At 41.2% G+C, this 18,240-nt stretch overlaps 1 protein-coding gene across 2 annotated transcripts in view; it reads right to left on the reverse strand.

The window, feature by feature from the left end:
• Positions 1-3,002, reverse strand: part of HGSNAT (heparan-alpha-glucosaminide N-acetyltransferase) — a 45,662-nt gene extending 42,660 nt beyond the window's left edge. The window contains exon 1 of one of the 2 annotated variants that reach the window (XM_069075789.1): positions 2,561-3,002. In XM_069075789.1, coding sequence (XP_068931890.1) covers positions 2,561-3,002 — 442 coding nt within the window. The remainder of the gene's footprint in view (positions 1-2,560) is intronic. The other variant, XM_069075790.1, reaches the window with a different exon arrangement.
• Positions 3,003-18,240: the final 15,238 nt, after the last annotated feature.

Raw genomic sequence — 18,240 nt, forward strand, 5'->3', positions numbered from 1 at the left:
GGAGACAGAGAACTGAGCCTGGAATCAGGAAGACCTGAGTTCAAATACAGCCTCAGACTCTTACTATGTGACCCTAAGCAAGTCACTTAGCCACTGTTTGCCTCAGTTTCCCTATCTGTAAAATGGGGGTGATGATAATGATAGAATCTACACCCCAAGGTTGCTGTGAGGATCAAACAGAATAGTAATTGTATGGCATTTTAGCACAGTGCCTGGCACTATATGGTAGCTATTACTATTATTAGCTGTGTGACCTGGGCAAGTCACTTAACCTGTTTGCCTCAGTTTCCTCAACTGTAAAATGGGGATAAAAACAGCACTTAATTCCCAGGTTTGTGCTAGGATCAAATGAGATACTAATTTCAAGATTACCATTTGTACATTCTTAAGTGTGAAGTGGTAAGCACTATATAAAAGCTAGCAGTGACGACGATGATGGAACTCCTATTAGGTACCAGGATGTAATTGATCTCCCCTCTCCCCATCACCCATTTAACTTCATCTCTTCTAAAACACAGGATTCAAGAAGCATCTGAAGTGTCTCCAAATTCTTCTTCTTCCAAGAATCTATACAATCATCATCACAGGACAATTTGCAACACCCAGAAATCCTGCTGCTTTTGTCAGCTCTGGGGTATCTGACTCTTAAAGCTCCCCATCTCCCAGCTCTTTTCTACTGCGTCACCGTCCCTCCATCCTGATGGTGGGCGGATGTACAAGGTGGACAAGGAACAATTGGTTTCTCATGGGAGCAGACAGGATGTCTGGAGGAGGAAGCAATGTTCCCTGCTAATTCCTCCCAACATTAAGGCAATTAGGTATCTGTAGGATAATGTAACTGGATAGGTCGAACTGTCTCTTAAGATAGGAGGTATGGACCAAGCCTTTATCCATTTTTTCAGCTTCTGTGGATAAAATGTACCTATTTTACAAAGAAAAAATTTGTCATTCAAAAGACATAATAAAGGCAATAAAAACGTTGGCTAGTATCATTATCTATAATAATAATAATAATAAACAACCCTGAAGAGGATGGAGGTAGGGAGGGAAGGGGATGGAGAGAGAGTCTACATACAATACCTTATTGGTATTATTGTCTGGTAAACTGCACTCCTTTTTTTACATCCCCAAAGCATATAGAGACAAGCTATATGGATAGGAGTCAATATGGATAGGGGAAAGACAGAAAAGCAGGGATTTATTTTTTGTTTTGTTCTTTAATCTAGTATGGAAGGGTTTTTTTGGGGGGGTTGGTTTCTTGTTTTTTGGAGGGGTGAGGTTCTGTCATCTAACGGGATTTCAAATGTGTTGATGCTTTTTTCTCCAGGGAAAGAAGGAAATTCAGTACCCTGCTTTTCACCAAGACTTAAAAGAGGAGATAAATGAGAACAAGGGCAGGGTGGGGTGGGATGGGGTTGAAAGCAAAGCTGGAGCAAAATCCAAATGCCTTACGGGAACTGGGGATGGTGAGGGAAAGAGTCAGGAAGTCCAGCCTGGAGAAAGAATTGAGGCAGGAAAGGGGGAGAAACACCCTTAGAGGGACAAGAGAAGGGGGGAGGGGCGGTAAGCAGGAGGGAGGGAGGGAAGGAAGAAAGGAGGGAATGTGTGTGTGCATGTGTAAAACCGTTTTCCGTGTGTCTGGATGTTCTATGTTGGTCGTATGTGCACGCAGGGGGGCATGCAAATAGCATATGATTGCAGGTGTGTGTTGTCTGGGAGGGGAGGCAGTGCATGTTTGCTGTGTCTAAATGCTGTCAGCTGTACATCTATGTACGCATACATGCTTGTGGATGGCCTATGATTTCAGATGCATGTATGTTTTCTGTGGCTAATAAGGAAATATTCTATATGACTTTGCTAGGATATCGGGCATCAAACTGCTTGCCTTCTCAATGGGTAGGGGAGGGGCTAGAGGGACAGAAAATTTGGAATTCAAAATTTTAAAATGAATTTTAAAAAAAGATGTATCTATGCTGTGTATCATCGAATGTCACGTGTGATTGGGGCATTCTGGAATATGACTGCAGATGTCTAGGCGCTGGGCATGTGTGTTGTTGGGGGCATGGTGTGTGACGTGTGTGAGCTGTGCATTCTGTGTTTCAGGGATTCATGCAGTCGTATGACTGGAGCTGTGTGTGTACTGAGCATGTATGGTCGGGAGGTGAGGGCTATGTTTTCCGTGTGTATGTTGTACACACATGTGGTTGTCGTGGGGCTGCATATGTGTGTTGCACGGGAGATGTGAGGTGTGTTGTGTGTCTATACTGCGTGTGAGCTGTGTGTGCACACATGCATGTGTCTGGAGTGGGGCTGCGGATGACTGTGCTGTCAGGAAGACGTGGGGTACGTCGTGTGTGAAAATTGCGTGTGAGGTGTGCGGACCCATGTATGTGGCTGGCGTGAGACTGCAGATGCGTGCGTTGTCTGGGTGACTGGAGCATGTTGCGCGTGCATGTTGCATGTGGGCTGCGGGCTCTGTGCTCGCGGGCACTCCTGCAGTCGCATGACCGCAGATGCGCACACGCATGCATGGGGCCGCGCGGGCCGGGCGGTCACTCACCCCGGGGCTGCTGCTCCTGCAGCTGCAGCTGCCGCTCCTGCTCCTGCGTGTCGGGGCCCGGGAGCTCCCCGCGGGCCAGCAGCGCGGCGCTGAGCACCGACGCGGCCAGGAGCACGGCCGCCAGAGCCCTGCGAGCGCTCCACGGCCCACCGCCCATGTCGTCGTCCGCTGCTGCCGCTGCCCTGGACTCCCGACACGCCGCCGCGCTGCCGCTTTCCCTTTCTCCCGCGCCCGCTCCGGCTCCGGCTCCGGCTCCGGCTCCGGCTTCGGCTTCGGCTCGTGCTCGCGGAGCTCGCTCGGCACACGTCCGCTCGCCTCTGCAGCCGCCGCCGCCTCTGCCGCGGAGCCCGCCCCACTCGTCTCCCCCCGGCCCAGCAGCCGCCGCCGTCTCCTCCCCCGCCTCCCTGCGCTGGGCTGCTGTCGTCGGAGCCGCCTCCGCCATGAGTCACAGGCTCTTGGGGAGCAGAGGGCGGGGGCGGAGCGAGGGAGGGAGGGAGGAGGGAAGGAGGCCGGGGCGGCCGCCCAGCCTCCAAGGGCTAGCAGCCGAGCCTGCGGCCCTGCGGCAGAGGGGCGCTGCAGAGGCGCGCCAGAGGGGTCCTGCCCTCGGGGGGATTGCAGTCTAATGGAACACTTGTGTGTGTGTGTGCTGGGATATGGGCGTGGGTGCTGTGAATGGGGTGTGTGTATGTGTGAAATCATGTCACCCTATTTGCCTCAGTTTCCTCATTTGTAAAATAAGCTGGAGAACGAAATGGCAAACCCTTCCAGTATCTTTGCCAACACAAATGGGATCACGAAGAGTGGGACGTGACTAAACAAGGACAAAGCCCCATTTAGAATCCCGAGACCCCGGAGATGGGAGGGAGCAGGGTAGATCCCGTTCAGCCTGTAGACGAGCCCCGCTTCCCCGCACAGCACAGTCAGCTAGCTTGCACCTGACAGCCTGCGAAGGCGGGGAGCCCACCACTTTCCCGACTCTTCTGCGCATTGCTCCCCGTCCTGCCCCCTGGGGTCCAGGTAGAAACTACTCCCTCTTCCCCATGACAGCCCTTCAAATGATGGGAGACTGTCCTTCCCAGGTCTCCTCTTCTCAAGGCCAAGTATCTTTGGTTCCTTCAGTAGATCTTGGATGGGCTCCAGTCCCAACATCTTGTCAAAGTCCTTCCTAAAATGTGTGATTTCCTGACTTGAACACAGTGCCCCAGAGATGCTCTGACAAGCAGTGCTAATAACTAAAATTTACATAACGCTTTTATCATTTCTGGTACAAATGACCAGAGTCACAGAGGTTGTGCAACCACGAAAGAGCTTACACAAGTGAAAAGCAAAGAGTTTGCTTTATTCCATTAGGGGAGAGAAATTAGACATGTGTCAGGACCTCCTCTAGTAGGAAACCCAAGGCAGTGGGGCTAAACCTTGATTTGCATATCTGTGGCTAGACAAAGAATCCAACCGTGAAGCAAGGTGGTCTAGTGACAAAAAGCCCATTTGTAGCAGGGCTTCGTGTCTGGGCCTGTTGGTGCTTGCTGGAGCTCAGGGACCATCAGTTCAGAGACTTAGTTGCAGCAAAGTTCATCCAGAGTGCAAAGGATTGTTGCTATGCCAACCTGTGCTAGGCCTTAGCTCTGAAAAACAAAGAGAGAAGTGGTCTTGCATCCTGACATTTTATGAATGTTACGGTGTTACAATATATCTTCATTACAACCCTGGGAAGTAGGTACTATTAGCCCCATTTTACAGATGAAATTTAGGCAAGTAGAGGTTGTAATTTACCCAGGATTACATAGCTAAAAAAAAAAAAAAAGGATCTGAGGCCATATTTGAACTTGGGGTCAGTCAATAAGCATTTATTAAGCACCTACTATATGTCGGGCAATATGCTAAATTCTGGAGATACAAAAAGGCAAAAGACAGTCCCTGCCCTCAAGGAGCTCAAAATCTAATGGAATATAAAATATGCTAAGACACCTTGTGAATCTTAAACAAAATATAGAAATGTAAGCTACTATATTTCAAAATGCCATATGCTAGGGACACAACAATGGCACAGTCCAATCCTCAAGTAGCATTCTTTCTGGGAGGTGGTAGAGTGGTCTCACAACTCATAAGACATTGTTCTGGGAAATTTTGAGGAAGAAAGAAATCTTTTCAGCTGTGATCAGTGATCTTTTAGTTGCCAAATGCAACAACCTGTTCTCTGCCCTGATTCTCCTCCTCAACCTCTCTTCAGCCTTGAACATTGCTAATCACTGTCTCCTCCCTGATACTCTGTTCTCTCTAAGTTTTTGCAACACCACTCTCTCCTGGTTCTCCTCCTCCCTACCAGATCATTCCTACCTCCTGTACTGAATCCTCCTCCAGATCATGCCCTCTAATGACAGGTGGCCATCAGGATTCTGTCCTGGGTCCTCTTCTTTTCTCTATCCTGTACCTGGTGATCTCATCATATTCCTATGGATTTAGTTACCATCCCTATGCTGATCATGCTCAGATCTAGCAATCCTGCCCCAAACTCTGCTGACCTCCAATATCACATCTCTAACTGCCTCTCAGACATCTCAAAGTGTTATGTCCAGAAGACATCTTGAACACAATATATCCAAAATGGAATTCATTATCTTTCTCCCCTCCTACTTCCCTTATCATTGTTGAGGTTAACACCATCCTCCCAGTTCCTCAGGCTTCCAACCTAGGAGTCATCCTGGTCTCCTCACTATCTCTTACTCTCCATATCTAATCTGGTACCAAAGCCTTTTTAATTCAATTTTCATCTTTGCAATATCTCTTTGTTATGTCCCTTCTTTGATGCTGCCCCCATTCTGGTGCAGGCCCTCATCACCTCATACCTAGACTATTGCAATAACCTGTTGGTGGATCTGCCTGTCTCAAGTCTTTCCCCACTCCAATCCATTCCGTATTCAGCCATTAAAATTATTTTCCTAAAGATCAGGTCTGATCATGTCACTCCCACCACCACCACCATCACCACTACCACTCAATAAACTCCAATGCCTGTTACCTCCAAAATTAAATAAAAATGCTTTGTTCAGTATTCAAAGCCCTTCATAATCTAGTCCCTGCCTATTTACACTTGACATATACTCTTCAATCCAGTGACAATGGCCTCCTGGCTCTTCCAAGAACAAGATACTTTATCAGTTCTGGGCATTTTCTCTGACTGTCCCTCATGCCTGGAACACTCTCCCTCCTCATCTCTACCTGCTAGCTTTCCTGGCTTCCTTTAAGTCTGGGCTAAAATCCCATCTTCTATAGGAAACTTATAAATATGGGGCATGAAAGGAAGAATTGATACAGAGGAAGCAGGCTGGGGTGGAGGACTGGTAACATTGGAATCTTACTCTTATTGGATGTGGGTTGAAGAGGAAACGTACATCTGGAGGGGTGTAGAAGTCTTCTGGACTAGTATTGTGGTCAGAGAACTGGGGGGAAGAATGAGGGAGGAACTTTTAGAAGGGTGTATCTATTATGATTTAGGAGGGTGGGGGAAGAAGATGAAGAAGAGACTCTTAGCAAGGTGGGTAGAATAAGGAATAGATAGGTAAGGGGAAAAGATAATGTAATGGATTGGGTAAAAAAAAAAAGAAGCTGAGAAGGAAAATAACTTGAGTAAAAACAAGATGGAGGGAAATTCACAAATAGTAATTATAACTTTGAATGTGAATGGGATGAACTCACCCATGAAACAGAATGGATTAAAAATCAGAATCTGACAATATGTTGTTTACAGGAAACATTTAAAAATAAGAGATACACACAGTTAAAATAAAAAGCTGAAGTAAAATTTATTATGCTTCAGATGATTAAAAGAAAAAAGCAAAAGCAGGGGTAGCAATCATGATCTCAGACAAAGTTAAAACTAAAACAGACTTAATTAAAAGAGCTAAACAGGATAACTACATTTTGATAAAAGGTACCAGACAAAAAAGTAGTATCGATACTAAATCTATATGCAGCAAACGCTATACCTTCTAAATTTTTAAAAGTTAAATGAATTACAGGTGGAAATAGACAGTAGTACTCTATTAGTGGAGAACTTTAATAACAGAGTAGACTTCCCCTCTCAGAACTAGATCAATCTCACCAAAAATAATAAATAAATAAGAAGTCAAGGAAGTGAATAGAGTTTTAGATAAGCTAGATATCAGGAGAGAATTGAATGGAAATAGAAAGTAATATACCTTTTCTCAGCAGTTCATGGTACATTTACAAAGATTGACCATATGTTAGGACAAGGAGAAAAGCAGAAATATTGAAAGTATCCTTTTTAGATTATAATGCAACATAACATATTTAATTAGAGACCACAGAAACATAGGTTACAAATTAATTGGAAATTAAACAACATAATCTTAAAGAATGAGTGGGTTAAAGAACAAATCATAGAAACAATAATTTCATTGAAGACAATGACAATAATGAGACAACATATTAAAACCTATGGGATACAGCAAAATCAGTGGTCGGAGGTAGATTTATATCTCTAAATGCTTCCATCAATAAAATAGAAAAAGAGCAGACCAATGAATTGGGTATTCAATTTTAAAAACTAGAAAAGAACAAACTAAAAATCTCCAATTAAACACTAATTTGGAAATTCCCCAAATTAAAGGTGAGATTCATAAAACTCAAGATAAAAAACCATTGAATTAATAAAGAATATATACTAGGAGTTGGTTTTATGAAAAAGATAATAAAATAGATAAACCATAGGTTAATTTGATTTTTTTTAAAAAGAGAGAAGACAGCTAAGTCACTAGTATTAAAAGGTAAAAGGTGAATATTCCACTAATGAAGATTAAATTAAAGCTGTTACAAGGAGTTACTTTCCCCAATTATATACCAATAAATTTAACAATTTAAGTGAAAGGGAAGAATATTTCCAAATTGTAAACTGCCTAGATTAGCAGAAGAGGAAACAGAATATCTAAATAGATCCATTTTAGAGAAAGAAACTGAATAGGCCATAAATGAGATTCCTAAGAAAAAAAGCATCAGGACCAGATGGATTTACAAGTGAATTCTATCAAACATTTAAAGATCAACAAATTCCAACATTAAATAAATTATTCGGAATAATAGGCAAAGAAGGGATTCTACCAAATTCCTTTTATGAACAAATGATACTGATACCTCAACCTAGAAGAGTAAAAACAGAGAAAAAAAATTATAGTCTAATTTCATTAATGAATATGGATGCAAAAATCCTAAATAAAATGCTAACTTAAGGGGGGGCAGAACCAAGATGGCGGAATAATAAAATGCTAACTTAAAAATTAAAACAATGTATTACAAAGAGATATTTGTAAAAAGCTCTTAGCTCACTGCCTGATACATAGTATCAGGTGCTATATAAACACTTATTCCCACCCTCCTCCCCTCTCAGGGAGTCTACATTCTGTCCACAAGGATTCTGATAATACAGTCTGCGTCATCCATCCATCAAGCCTTAGACATCTTTAGCTTTGGAAGCGGCCATGTCACATTGTTCCTTCATGTTGTGTATGCAGTCCACTAAAGCACCCAGACCTTGTTTCCATGGGAACCATGCCCAGCCATCCTGCAAAGCTTATTTTTGGAATGCAAGCATAGGACTCCACATTTATGATAATAATAATACATTTATATGGTCCTTTCAGATTTGCGAAGCACTTTCCTCATAACAACCATACAAGGAAGCATTAGGGTGCATTATTTTTAGCCCCATTTAGAGGTGAAGAAAGGAAGGCTCTTATGGGAGCTGAAGTGACGTCCATGATGACACAGTTAATGTGTCACATTCTGTGTATGTGCGTATGTCTCTGAACTCGCCTCCCCAGGTGCCCTCTTCACACACACACATACACACACACACACACACACAAACACACATTCCTTTCTTCACCATCTTCCCAAGGCTCAGGGTAGCCCCTCACTCAAATAACATAACAGTAGAGCCACAAAGGTTTATAAGGTTTATCTAGTCCATCCACTTAAGTGTTACAGAAGAGGAAACAGGGACAGGGGAAGAGAAACCAGTTGCCCATGATCACACTGGTAGCAAGTTGCAGTTTTCTCAAACTTTTAATTCTAAGTCTTTGTGACAATATTGCCCCAAGTGATTAATAATTAACAAATGAACCAATGAATGAATGAAGAAGCATTTATAAACAAAAAGAATGTAGCCAAGATTAGGAGGGAAGCAGGAAACTGGGAACAAAATTTTTACAGAAAGTTTCTCTGACAAAGGCTTCATTTCTCAAATATATAGAGAAGTAAACCAAATTTATAAGAATATGAATCATTCCCCACTTGATAAATGGTCAAAGGATATGAACAGGCAGTTTTCAGAAGAAGAAATCAAAGCTATAGTTATATTTTTAAAATATTCTAAATCACTAGTGATTAGAGAAATGCAAATTAATACAACACTAAAGTACCACCTCATACCTATAAGATTAACTAATATGAAGAAAATGAAAATGACACAGGTTGGAGAGGATGTGAAAAAAATGAGATGCTATTGCATTGTTGGTGGAGTTGTAAACTGATTCAACCGTTCTGGAGAGCAATTTGGAGCTATGCCCAAAGGGCTATAAAACTGTGCATACCCTTTGACCCAGCAATACCATTACTAGGTCTGTATCCCAAAGAGATTTTTAAAAAAAGGAAAAGGTCCTATAAGTACAAAAATATTTATAGCAGTTCTTTTTGTGGTGGCAGACAATTGGAAATTGAAGGGATGCCCATCAATTAGAGAATGACTGAACAAGTTGTGGTATATAAATGTGATGGAATATTATTGTGCTATTAAAAATGATGAAAAAGATGCTTTCAGAAAATCCTAGAAAGACTTATATTCACTGATGCAAAGTGAAATAAGCAGAACCAGGAGAACATTGTACACAGTAGCAGCAATATTGTAAGACGATCAAATGTGAATGACTTAGCTATTCTCGGCAATACAATGATCCAAGACAATTCCAAAGGACTTATAATGAAAACTATTTACCTTCCAAAAAAAACTGATTGTGTATGAATGTAGATTGAAGTATACTTTGTTTGCTCTATTATTCTTGGGGGGGAGGGCGGGGGTTGGTCTGTGGAGGTGACTGGAAGCCCCTGGAGTTTACTGAATGGGAGGCAGGGGGTTGGGTGGTTGGACTTTGGAGTTAAGATCAATTTGCCACTTGAGTAGAAGATGGATTGGAGTGTGGAAAGACTTGAGATGAAAAGAGCAACCAACAGATTATGGTGATAGACCAGGAGTGAGGTGCTGATGGCCTACATCAGGGTGGTGGCAATGTCAGAGAAGAGAAGGGAAAGAAAGCAGAGATGTTATAAAGGTACAATCGACAGGACTTGGCAACTGCCTGGATAGGTGAGGTGAGAGAGAAGAGTGGGTTATGAAACACAGGTTGTGAAACTGGGTGACTGGGAGGATAGTGGTACCCTGCATAAGAATACAGAAGTTAAGGAAAAGCGGAGGGCTTGGGAGAAAAGGTAATGAGTTCCATTTTAGACAAATTGAGTTAAGATGTCTCCAGGACATCCTGTTTGAGATATCTAATATACAGCTTGGAGAGGGAAGACTGGAAGTCATAAGAGAGGTTAGGGCTAGATGAAGAAGATTTGGGAATCATAAGCTTAGAGATAGATGATCATTGAATCCCTATGGTGAAAGTTGAGGCTGCTGAGAAGATGGCCAGGGAGTAGAGAATGAAATGAATATGAATGGGACCTGACTGAAATAGCAGGCTGGGTGAAACAGCCTCCAATCAAGGGAGCAGGCCCCAGGGAAGAAACTCAGGAGATGAAAGGGTCTAAACCATGGTCTCTGGCTCAGGTAGCCTCTAAGCCACTAAGGCTGTCCTGATGACTGAGGAATGAGAGTGAATGGTTCTTCTTGTCTAGAAAAGTAATGTGAAAACCTTACCTAGAAAGGAGAATTAGGAAGACAGTGATAAGAGCTGACTGAGAATGAGAACTTGGCAAAGGAAGACTCCTGGGGAGCTGGGAGAGAATTCCAGACTAAGGAGATAATGCTGAAACAGCTTCTCCTAGGGAAGGCGCTAGCAATGGGGAGGGGAGGGAGTGGCGACAGAGAAAGCCTCTTGAACAGTGTAGGGAAAAGCCAGTATCTTAAGTGAGGAGGGAGAGCAAATTGGTCAGAAGGAAAAACTGATGAAAAGGCAGGGAGGGAGTGGGGAAATAGAAGATTGTAAAGCAGAAAGAATATTGCACTGGAGGTGAGATATGCTAGGGTCAAATCCTGGCTCTGGCACTTTGTGACCTTGGAGAATCAATCAATCAACAAGAATCAATTAAGCACCCACTATGCGCTAGGCTGCTGGGAATTAAAAGCCCCTGTCCTCAAAGAGCTTACATTCTACTAGAAGATGGCAGATGTGTATACATGTACACACATGTCTATATACATAGACACATAAATATATAAACATAAGATAGCTGTTTGGGGGAAGACACAGGAGGTGAAGGAGGAGAGGGTGAGAATCAGGAAAGTCCTTGTTTAAAAGGTGATGTCTAAACTGAGCTTTGATACTTTTTGAGGACTCAGTTTCTTTACCTGCAAAATAAAGAGATAACATAGAGCTCTATATTAAAAACAACAATAATTGTAGAAAAAATTTTCAATTAATAAACATTTATTTTCTCTCCTTCCCACCTATCCACCCCATTGAGGGAAAAAAATCACTCTTGTAACAAATATGCAGTCAAACAAAGCATATTCCCAAGTTGACTCCATCAGAAAATGTATATCTTACTCTACATCTCGAGTCCCTTGGGAGATGGCTAATATGCACCTCTGGAATTGTGGTCATTACATTGACTGGAGTTTTTATGTCTTTAAAGTTTTTCTTCATTATAATGTTGCTGTTCGTTATTGAACCAGGAGAACCTTGTACATAGTAACAGCAACATTTTGCAATGATCAACTGTGACTAACTTAGCTCCTTTCAGCAATGCACAGAATGATCCAAGACTGTTCCAAAGGAATCATGATGGAAGGCAAGCCAAGGTTAAGTGACTTGCCCAGGGACACACAGTTTGTTACTATCTTCGGCTAGATTTTAATTCAGGTCACTCCTGGCCCATCACTCTACCCACTGAGCCATCTAGATGCTTCTTTGGACATAGATGCACATGCGCCCCAGCTTTATTCCTCTATAAAAGGAGTTTGACTATGAACACCTCTAAATACACCCAGAGTTCTGAAAATTACAATCTGATAATGGATTTGGGTTCCAAATTTGTGACCCCAAAAGATTCTGGCAGGATTTCTTTAAATTTTAATTCTTCCAATTATATGTAAATACCACAAAAGTAGTGACTGTCTTCTCTAAATTTTGCTTCTTCCTCAAGTACCAAGGTCAACACTCTGCAAACAGTAGGCACTTAATAAATGTTTATTGCTTTGAAAATTATCCATCTTATGGAATATTACTATGCTGTAAGACATGATGAGCAGGTTGATTTTTAAAAACTTGGAAGGACTCACATAAAATAATGAAGAGTGAAATGAGCAGAACCAAGAGAACATTGAATACAGGAACAGCAATAATTGTTCAAGGAACATCTGTGAATAACTAAGCTATTCTGGGTATTATAAATATTCAAATCGACCACAAAGGACCTGTGAAGGATAATGCTTAGGAAAAAAGGAAAAAACCTCCAGAAAAGAACTAATGAATAGGCATATGCATAATATGGTTTCTATTATGCATACACATGTATACACATGCATATGCACACATGTGTGTACATATGTGTGTATATGTATAAATATGTATTGTGGGGAGGGGATGGAGGCTGTTCCTAATGTGGTCTGGGGAAGGAGGGGGACAGTGTGAAACTTAAAATGCTACCCCCAAAAATTTTCATTTAAAAAATTATTCATCTAGCAACATTTGATTTACTTTACAGAAAAATATCAGATGCTTAATGTTATACATTTTTCTTCTGATGATAAGTGCTCATGTTGTCATTTAATAAACCTAACCTAGCATCAAAAACAAGGTGGGATGGGGGGGCAAAACAGAAAAAAACCCCAACAACTTGGTAATATTCAGGGTAGCAGAATCTTCTATAATAACTAGAATTCCTGGATAATCCATGGGAAGGCTAACAGTGTTGAGACAGCCTGTAAACAAGTAGGATGTGAGGTTGAGTATGAGAGGAGTAAGTGAAAATCCAGACAAAGGGCTCTAGGAAAATCTGAGATTAGGAGAGAACACTTTCAGTTAAGAGGGTTGGATTAGATGATCTCTGAGATTCCTTCCAGTTCTAACATTTAGTTATTCATTCTAGGCTGTGATGCACAAAGTCACATGAGTGAGTGATTCAGTGAGACAGGCAGTCTTCAGTCACAAACAACATGTTCTGTAAACACCTGATATTTCTCCTCTCTTTGTTCTCGCACCAAATGTCTCTGACTACTGAGCTGCATGATAAAACATGTTATCTACCTCCCAGATGGAGAGCTGATGGACTCAGCACAAATAGAAATTGAAGCATATTTTCTTTCTTTCCTTCCTTCCTTTCTCTTTCTCTTTCTTTCTCCCTTCCTTCCTTTCCCTTTCTTTCTTTCTCCCTTTTTTCCTTCCTTCCTTTCCTTTTTTTGAACTTGGCTAAGGTGGGAATTTGTTTTGCATGACTATGCCATATTCATAGTGGGTTTTGTTTTTCTTGCCTTTACATGAGGTAAAAAGGGGGAGAAAGGAGGGAAAGAATTCAGAACTAAAAATAAAAATAAATTTGAATAAAATGAGGGAAAAGAAAAAATAAATTTTTAAAATGAGTACTGAGCTATTTTTCTAACTGGCATGCAGTCTTGTTCATGGTAATGAGCTATACATGACTATATAGACTGAGAAGAATAGGAAAAAAATTAGTATTGTCTGGTCAGCAGAATCTTGATAGCATGAGGTTATAAGAGATGACAGATGTTCTTTCCCTGAGGGAAAAAAAGTTAAAATATTGCATTCTGGGTAGCAAAAAGATGGCTAATACATGTGATATAAATGCAAAGCCTTAACCAGGAAGCAATTCTTCCAACTGGCCTATTTCTACTGGAGGCTAAATGGTCCGGCACAGAGTAGACGACCTAAAATCAAGAGACCTGAATTCAAATTCCTATTCTGGCACTTAACTATAGCCCTAGGAAAATTACTTTTCAGTATTTCTCAGACTCAGTTTCTTCATCTTGAAATGGGGTTAATAAAATAGCCCACTTCACTGTTTCATTGTGAGGGAGGTCCTATACCTAGCTGGCGACCTAGGTGTCATAGTGAATAGAGCACTGGCTGTGGAGTCAGGAGGACCTGAGTTCACATCTGACCTCAGAAACTTAACACAAAAAACTAGCCATGTGACCTTGGGCAAGTCACTTAGCCCCAATTGCCTGTCCTCCCCCCTCCAAAAAACAAAAAAAAAAAAAAAAGAAAGAAATTGTTTGCTCATCTGCAGAATGAGGATATTGGCCATAGTGACTTCCCCCACAGTATTGTTGAGGTTCAAAGGACATCATGGTTGCAAAACACTTTATAAATAAGTACTATGTAGATAAATTTGCTTTATATAAATGAATTATTTCCTTGAGTTCAAATTAACATGTAGACTTCAAAGGAACTGAAATCTATTTCTACTATTTTGCCTACCAAAGATATTATAGAAGCTGGAGTGGAAATAGAAAATTTCCCTTAGTTTAAAATCATTCTTGGAGACTTACAAGTCATCATCTCCATTACTGATGGAAGATCATGAAAATTTTGAAAGTGTTAAAAAAATCTTTCACTCACGTCATCAACTGTGGCATGGAAACAACCCTGTGTTCGTCTGCTTATGCTGTTGGAGCATAAGCTCTCTTTAGTTCTGCCAAACTGGGAAGACTTTAAAGCCTGATGGAAGATTATGAATATTCATCTATTATGTGAGTGACAATTCTGCTAAGATTAGAGACTTAATCACCAGATTAATTAAATTTCATCACTAGGATGAAATTTACCCCCATTGACCCTTGAAACAAAAGCAAGGAAAGGTTACAAGATGATCAGACTGAGGAAAGCACAAGTCACTCCAAGTGTCAAAGTATGATATAGGAGAATTAATATTGCACTTTCCCATAATATTCAGGTACCATATTGCTTGCCTGATAAATGAAGTGGTTATATCCTACAGCCCCTTTTTCTCCTTCTATTACCTTGATCATCAGTTTTCCTATTCTGAGGGGAAGAGTACTGTCTTTCTCCTCAAGTTATTATGTATTTATCTGTGTACATATTCTATTTCCCAACAGAGTGTAAGCTCTTTGAGGACAAGGCTGTTTAATTTTTTTTTTAAGCAATTGGGGTTAAGTAACTTGCTCAAGGTTACACGGCCAGTTATTTCTGGGTGTGGTGCTAAGTATCTGAGCCCGGATTCGATCCCCAAGTCATCCTGACACTGGGAAGGCTGTTTAATGTTAGCCTTTTGCATCCGTGGTATCCAATATGGTGCCTTGCACACATGAAGCTGTTACTTACTAAATGGTTGTTAAATTGTGTCATCCCATAATTCTTCTATTTTGGGCCTGCTAAAGAGTATATTAGTTTTAGCTATTTAAAATCAAGTGAAGGGGCAGCTAGGTGGTACAATGGATGCAGCACAAGGTCTGAAGTCAGGAGGCCCTGAGTTCAAATCCAGCCTCAGACACTTAATAGTCGTGTGACCCCAGGCAATTCCTTTAACCTTATTTGCCTCAAAAACAAAACAAAAAAAAAAACAAAAGAAAACCAAGTGAAATCCTCTTTAGGTCATGGATATAAGATACTGATGACTGCAAAGAGAACATGTTTCTCAATAGACAAGAGCATTCTTGTTTAACCAGATCACCAAAGTTAAGCCAAATTTTATGAATACAATGTAGACCCCTTCTAATATGAGCAAAAAGTCCTATTGTTGCCTATCCAACTCTTTGAGACCCCACTTGGGGTTTTCTTGGCAAGGATACTTCTCCAGCTCATTTTACATATAAGAAAACTGAGGCAAACAGGGTTAAGGGACTTGCCCAGCGTCACACAGCTAGTAAGGGTCAGAGGTCATATTTTAATTCAGGTCTTCCTGACTCCAGGCTTGCCTGGCACCACCTAGTTGTCCATCACTAGCCCTGACCTAATTTGTATTAGTTGTTGGATTCAAGGTTACCATCAGGTGTTTTAGACACAATTCTTAGGTCTAAACCAGATGTTTTACCAACGTTGGTTCACTTTTTTTGGGGGGGAAGGGGAGAAGGCAAGGCAATTGGGGTTAAGTGACTTGCCCAAGGTCACACAGCTAATAAGTGTGTCAAGTGTCTGAGGCTGGATTTGAATTCAGGTCCTCCTGATTCCAAGGCAGGTGTTCTATTCACTGTGCCACTTAACTGCACCTGGTTCATTTTTTAAAGAAGTACTTTCAAGCTTCCAGTGCCATGACCTATTCTGCTGCCACCTAAGCCTTGCAACAGATATCTTCTGATGTGACTGATCATAATTAAGTCTTTATAGAGTAAAGATCTACCCAGATATCTTCAGCTGCTAATGTTTTTCTTGATCATGATACAGGATACTTTTCAAAACTGAGCAAATAGCATCTTGCTTCTTGGTAGAAGTGAAGCATTGCATTCTTATGGAGTAAAGCAGAAAATATTGTTCTACAGACTTCAGAAGAATAACCCTTTTGACATTCCTTATTAACATTTTGAAATTTATTCTTATATTCTGTGGTGATTAGAAAGGTTCGAGGGATGTAGTTTCTGTGTAATTTAATAATTTTATTAATAAGGCCAGCACATTATTAATAAAAAAGATGGTCATTTGGCCGTCTCTCCTAGACCAAGGGCAATCATGGCTGATGGGCTCACAGTTTATATGCCCTTCAAAGAGCAGGTGTTCCTGAGTGGTGGCAATCTACTCTGATTGTTTAACACAATAGGAGAACTATATTAAAATGAAGGGCTGAGTATGACATCATGTCACCCTTGGACAGAAAAACTATCTCTATACCAGACCACCCATAACTTTGGGCTATCTATTCAAAGAATGTATACCCCACCCAAGCCTGAGCAGAACACTATATCTTCCACCAGGGTGGGGTTGTGAACAAGAAAATTAGTCCAATCTCATTATCAGCAATGTCCTGCAAGAGTCAGAATTTTTAAAATCAGGACTTTGGAAGAAGAGGAGAGCTCTGAATCTCCCTAAATTATTTCTCTCAGTTTCAAATCAAGGTTTTTAACATGTAAGTGTTTTTAAATGTACTCTATTCCCCCATTCATTCCAAACATTGTTAAGAATTCAGCGTAGGACATAAAAGAGGCAAGAGAAAGCTGTTACAATGGAGGGGAAGAGTAGGAAGGTGAAAGAGAATGAGTCAACCTTACTCTCATTGGATTTGGCTTAAGGAGGAAATAACATACAGACTCAATTGGATATCTTACCCTACAGGAAAGCAGGGGGGAAGGGGATAAGAGGGGGGATGACAGAAGGGAAGGCAGATTGTGGGAGAGAGTTGTTAGAAGAAAACACTTTTGAAAAGGGACAGTGTCAAAGGAGAAAATAGAATAAATGAGGGGCTGGAATAGGATGGAGTAAAATATAGTTAGTCTTTTACAATATGAGTACTATGGAAATGCTCTCCATTACTATACATGTATAATCTATATTGGATTGCTTATCTTCTCAGTGGGAGTGGGTGAGGAGGGGAGAATGAAAGAATCTGAAAATTGTTTTTTACATGCAACAGGGAAATAAGATATTCAGGTAATGGGGTATAGAAATTCATCTTGCCCTTCAAGAAAGGAAGGGGGAGTTTTGCGGGGCTATAAAAGGGCAGATTAGGGGAAGGGGTATTCAGTATGCTTGCCATCTTGGGGTGGGAGGTAGGTGAGAGATGGAAAGGAAATCTGTAACTCAAAATCTTTGCAAAATGAATGTTGAAAACTAAAAATAAATTTTTTAAAAAATGAAAAAAATTCAGCGTAGGACATAAAAGAGGCAAGAGAAAGCTGTTACAATGGAGGGGAAGAATAGAAAGATGAAAGGGAATGGGTCAACCTTATTCTCATTGGATTTGGCTTAAGGAGGGAATAATATACACACTCAGTTGGGTATCTTACCTTACAGGAAAGTAGGGGGGAAGGGGATAAGAGTGGGGATGACAGAAGGGAGGATAGATTGTGGGAGAGGGTTGTTAGAAGCAAACACTTTTAAAAAGGGACAGGGTCAAAGGAGAAATTAGAATAAATAGGGGATGGGATAGGATGGAGGGAAATATAGTTAGTCTTTCACAATATGACTACTATGGAAATATTTTGCTTAACTGTACATGTGTAACCTATATTGAATTGCTTGTTTTCCCAGTGGGGGTAAATAAGGAGGGGAGAAGGGAGAGAATCTGGAACTCAAAGTTATAAAAACAAATGTTTAAAAAAATTGTTTTTTACATGCCCGGAAATAAGATGTACAGGCAATGGAGTATAGAAATCCATCTTGCAGGGGCGGCTAGATGGCACAGTAAACAGAGCACTGGCCCTGAAGTCAGGAGAACCTGAGTTCAAATATGGCCTCAGACACTTAACACATACTAGCCGTGCGACCTTGGGCAAGTCACTTAACCCCAATTGCCCTGCCTTCCCCCCTCCAAAA

This window comes from Petaurus breviceps, unplaced genomic scaffold, assembly GCF_028583685.1.
Source record: "Petaurus breviceps papuanus isolate PSGF00001 unplaced genomic scaffold, PetGlider_PUasm1.0 90919, whole genome shotgun sequence".
Classification (NCBI taxonomy): Eukaryota; Metazoa; Chordata; class Mammalia; order Diprotodontia; family Petauridae; genus Petaurus; species Petaurus breviceps.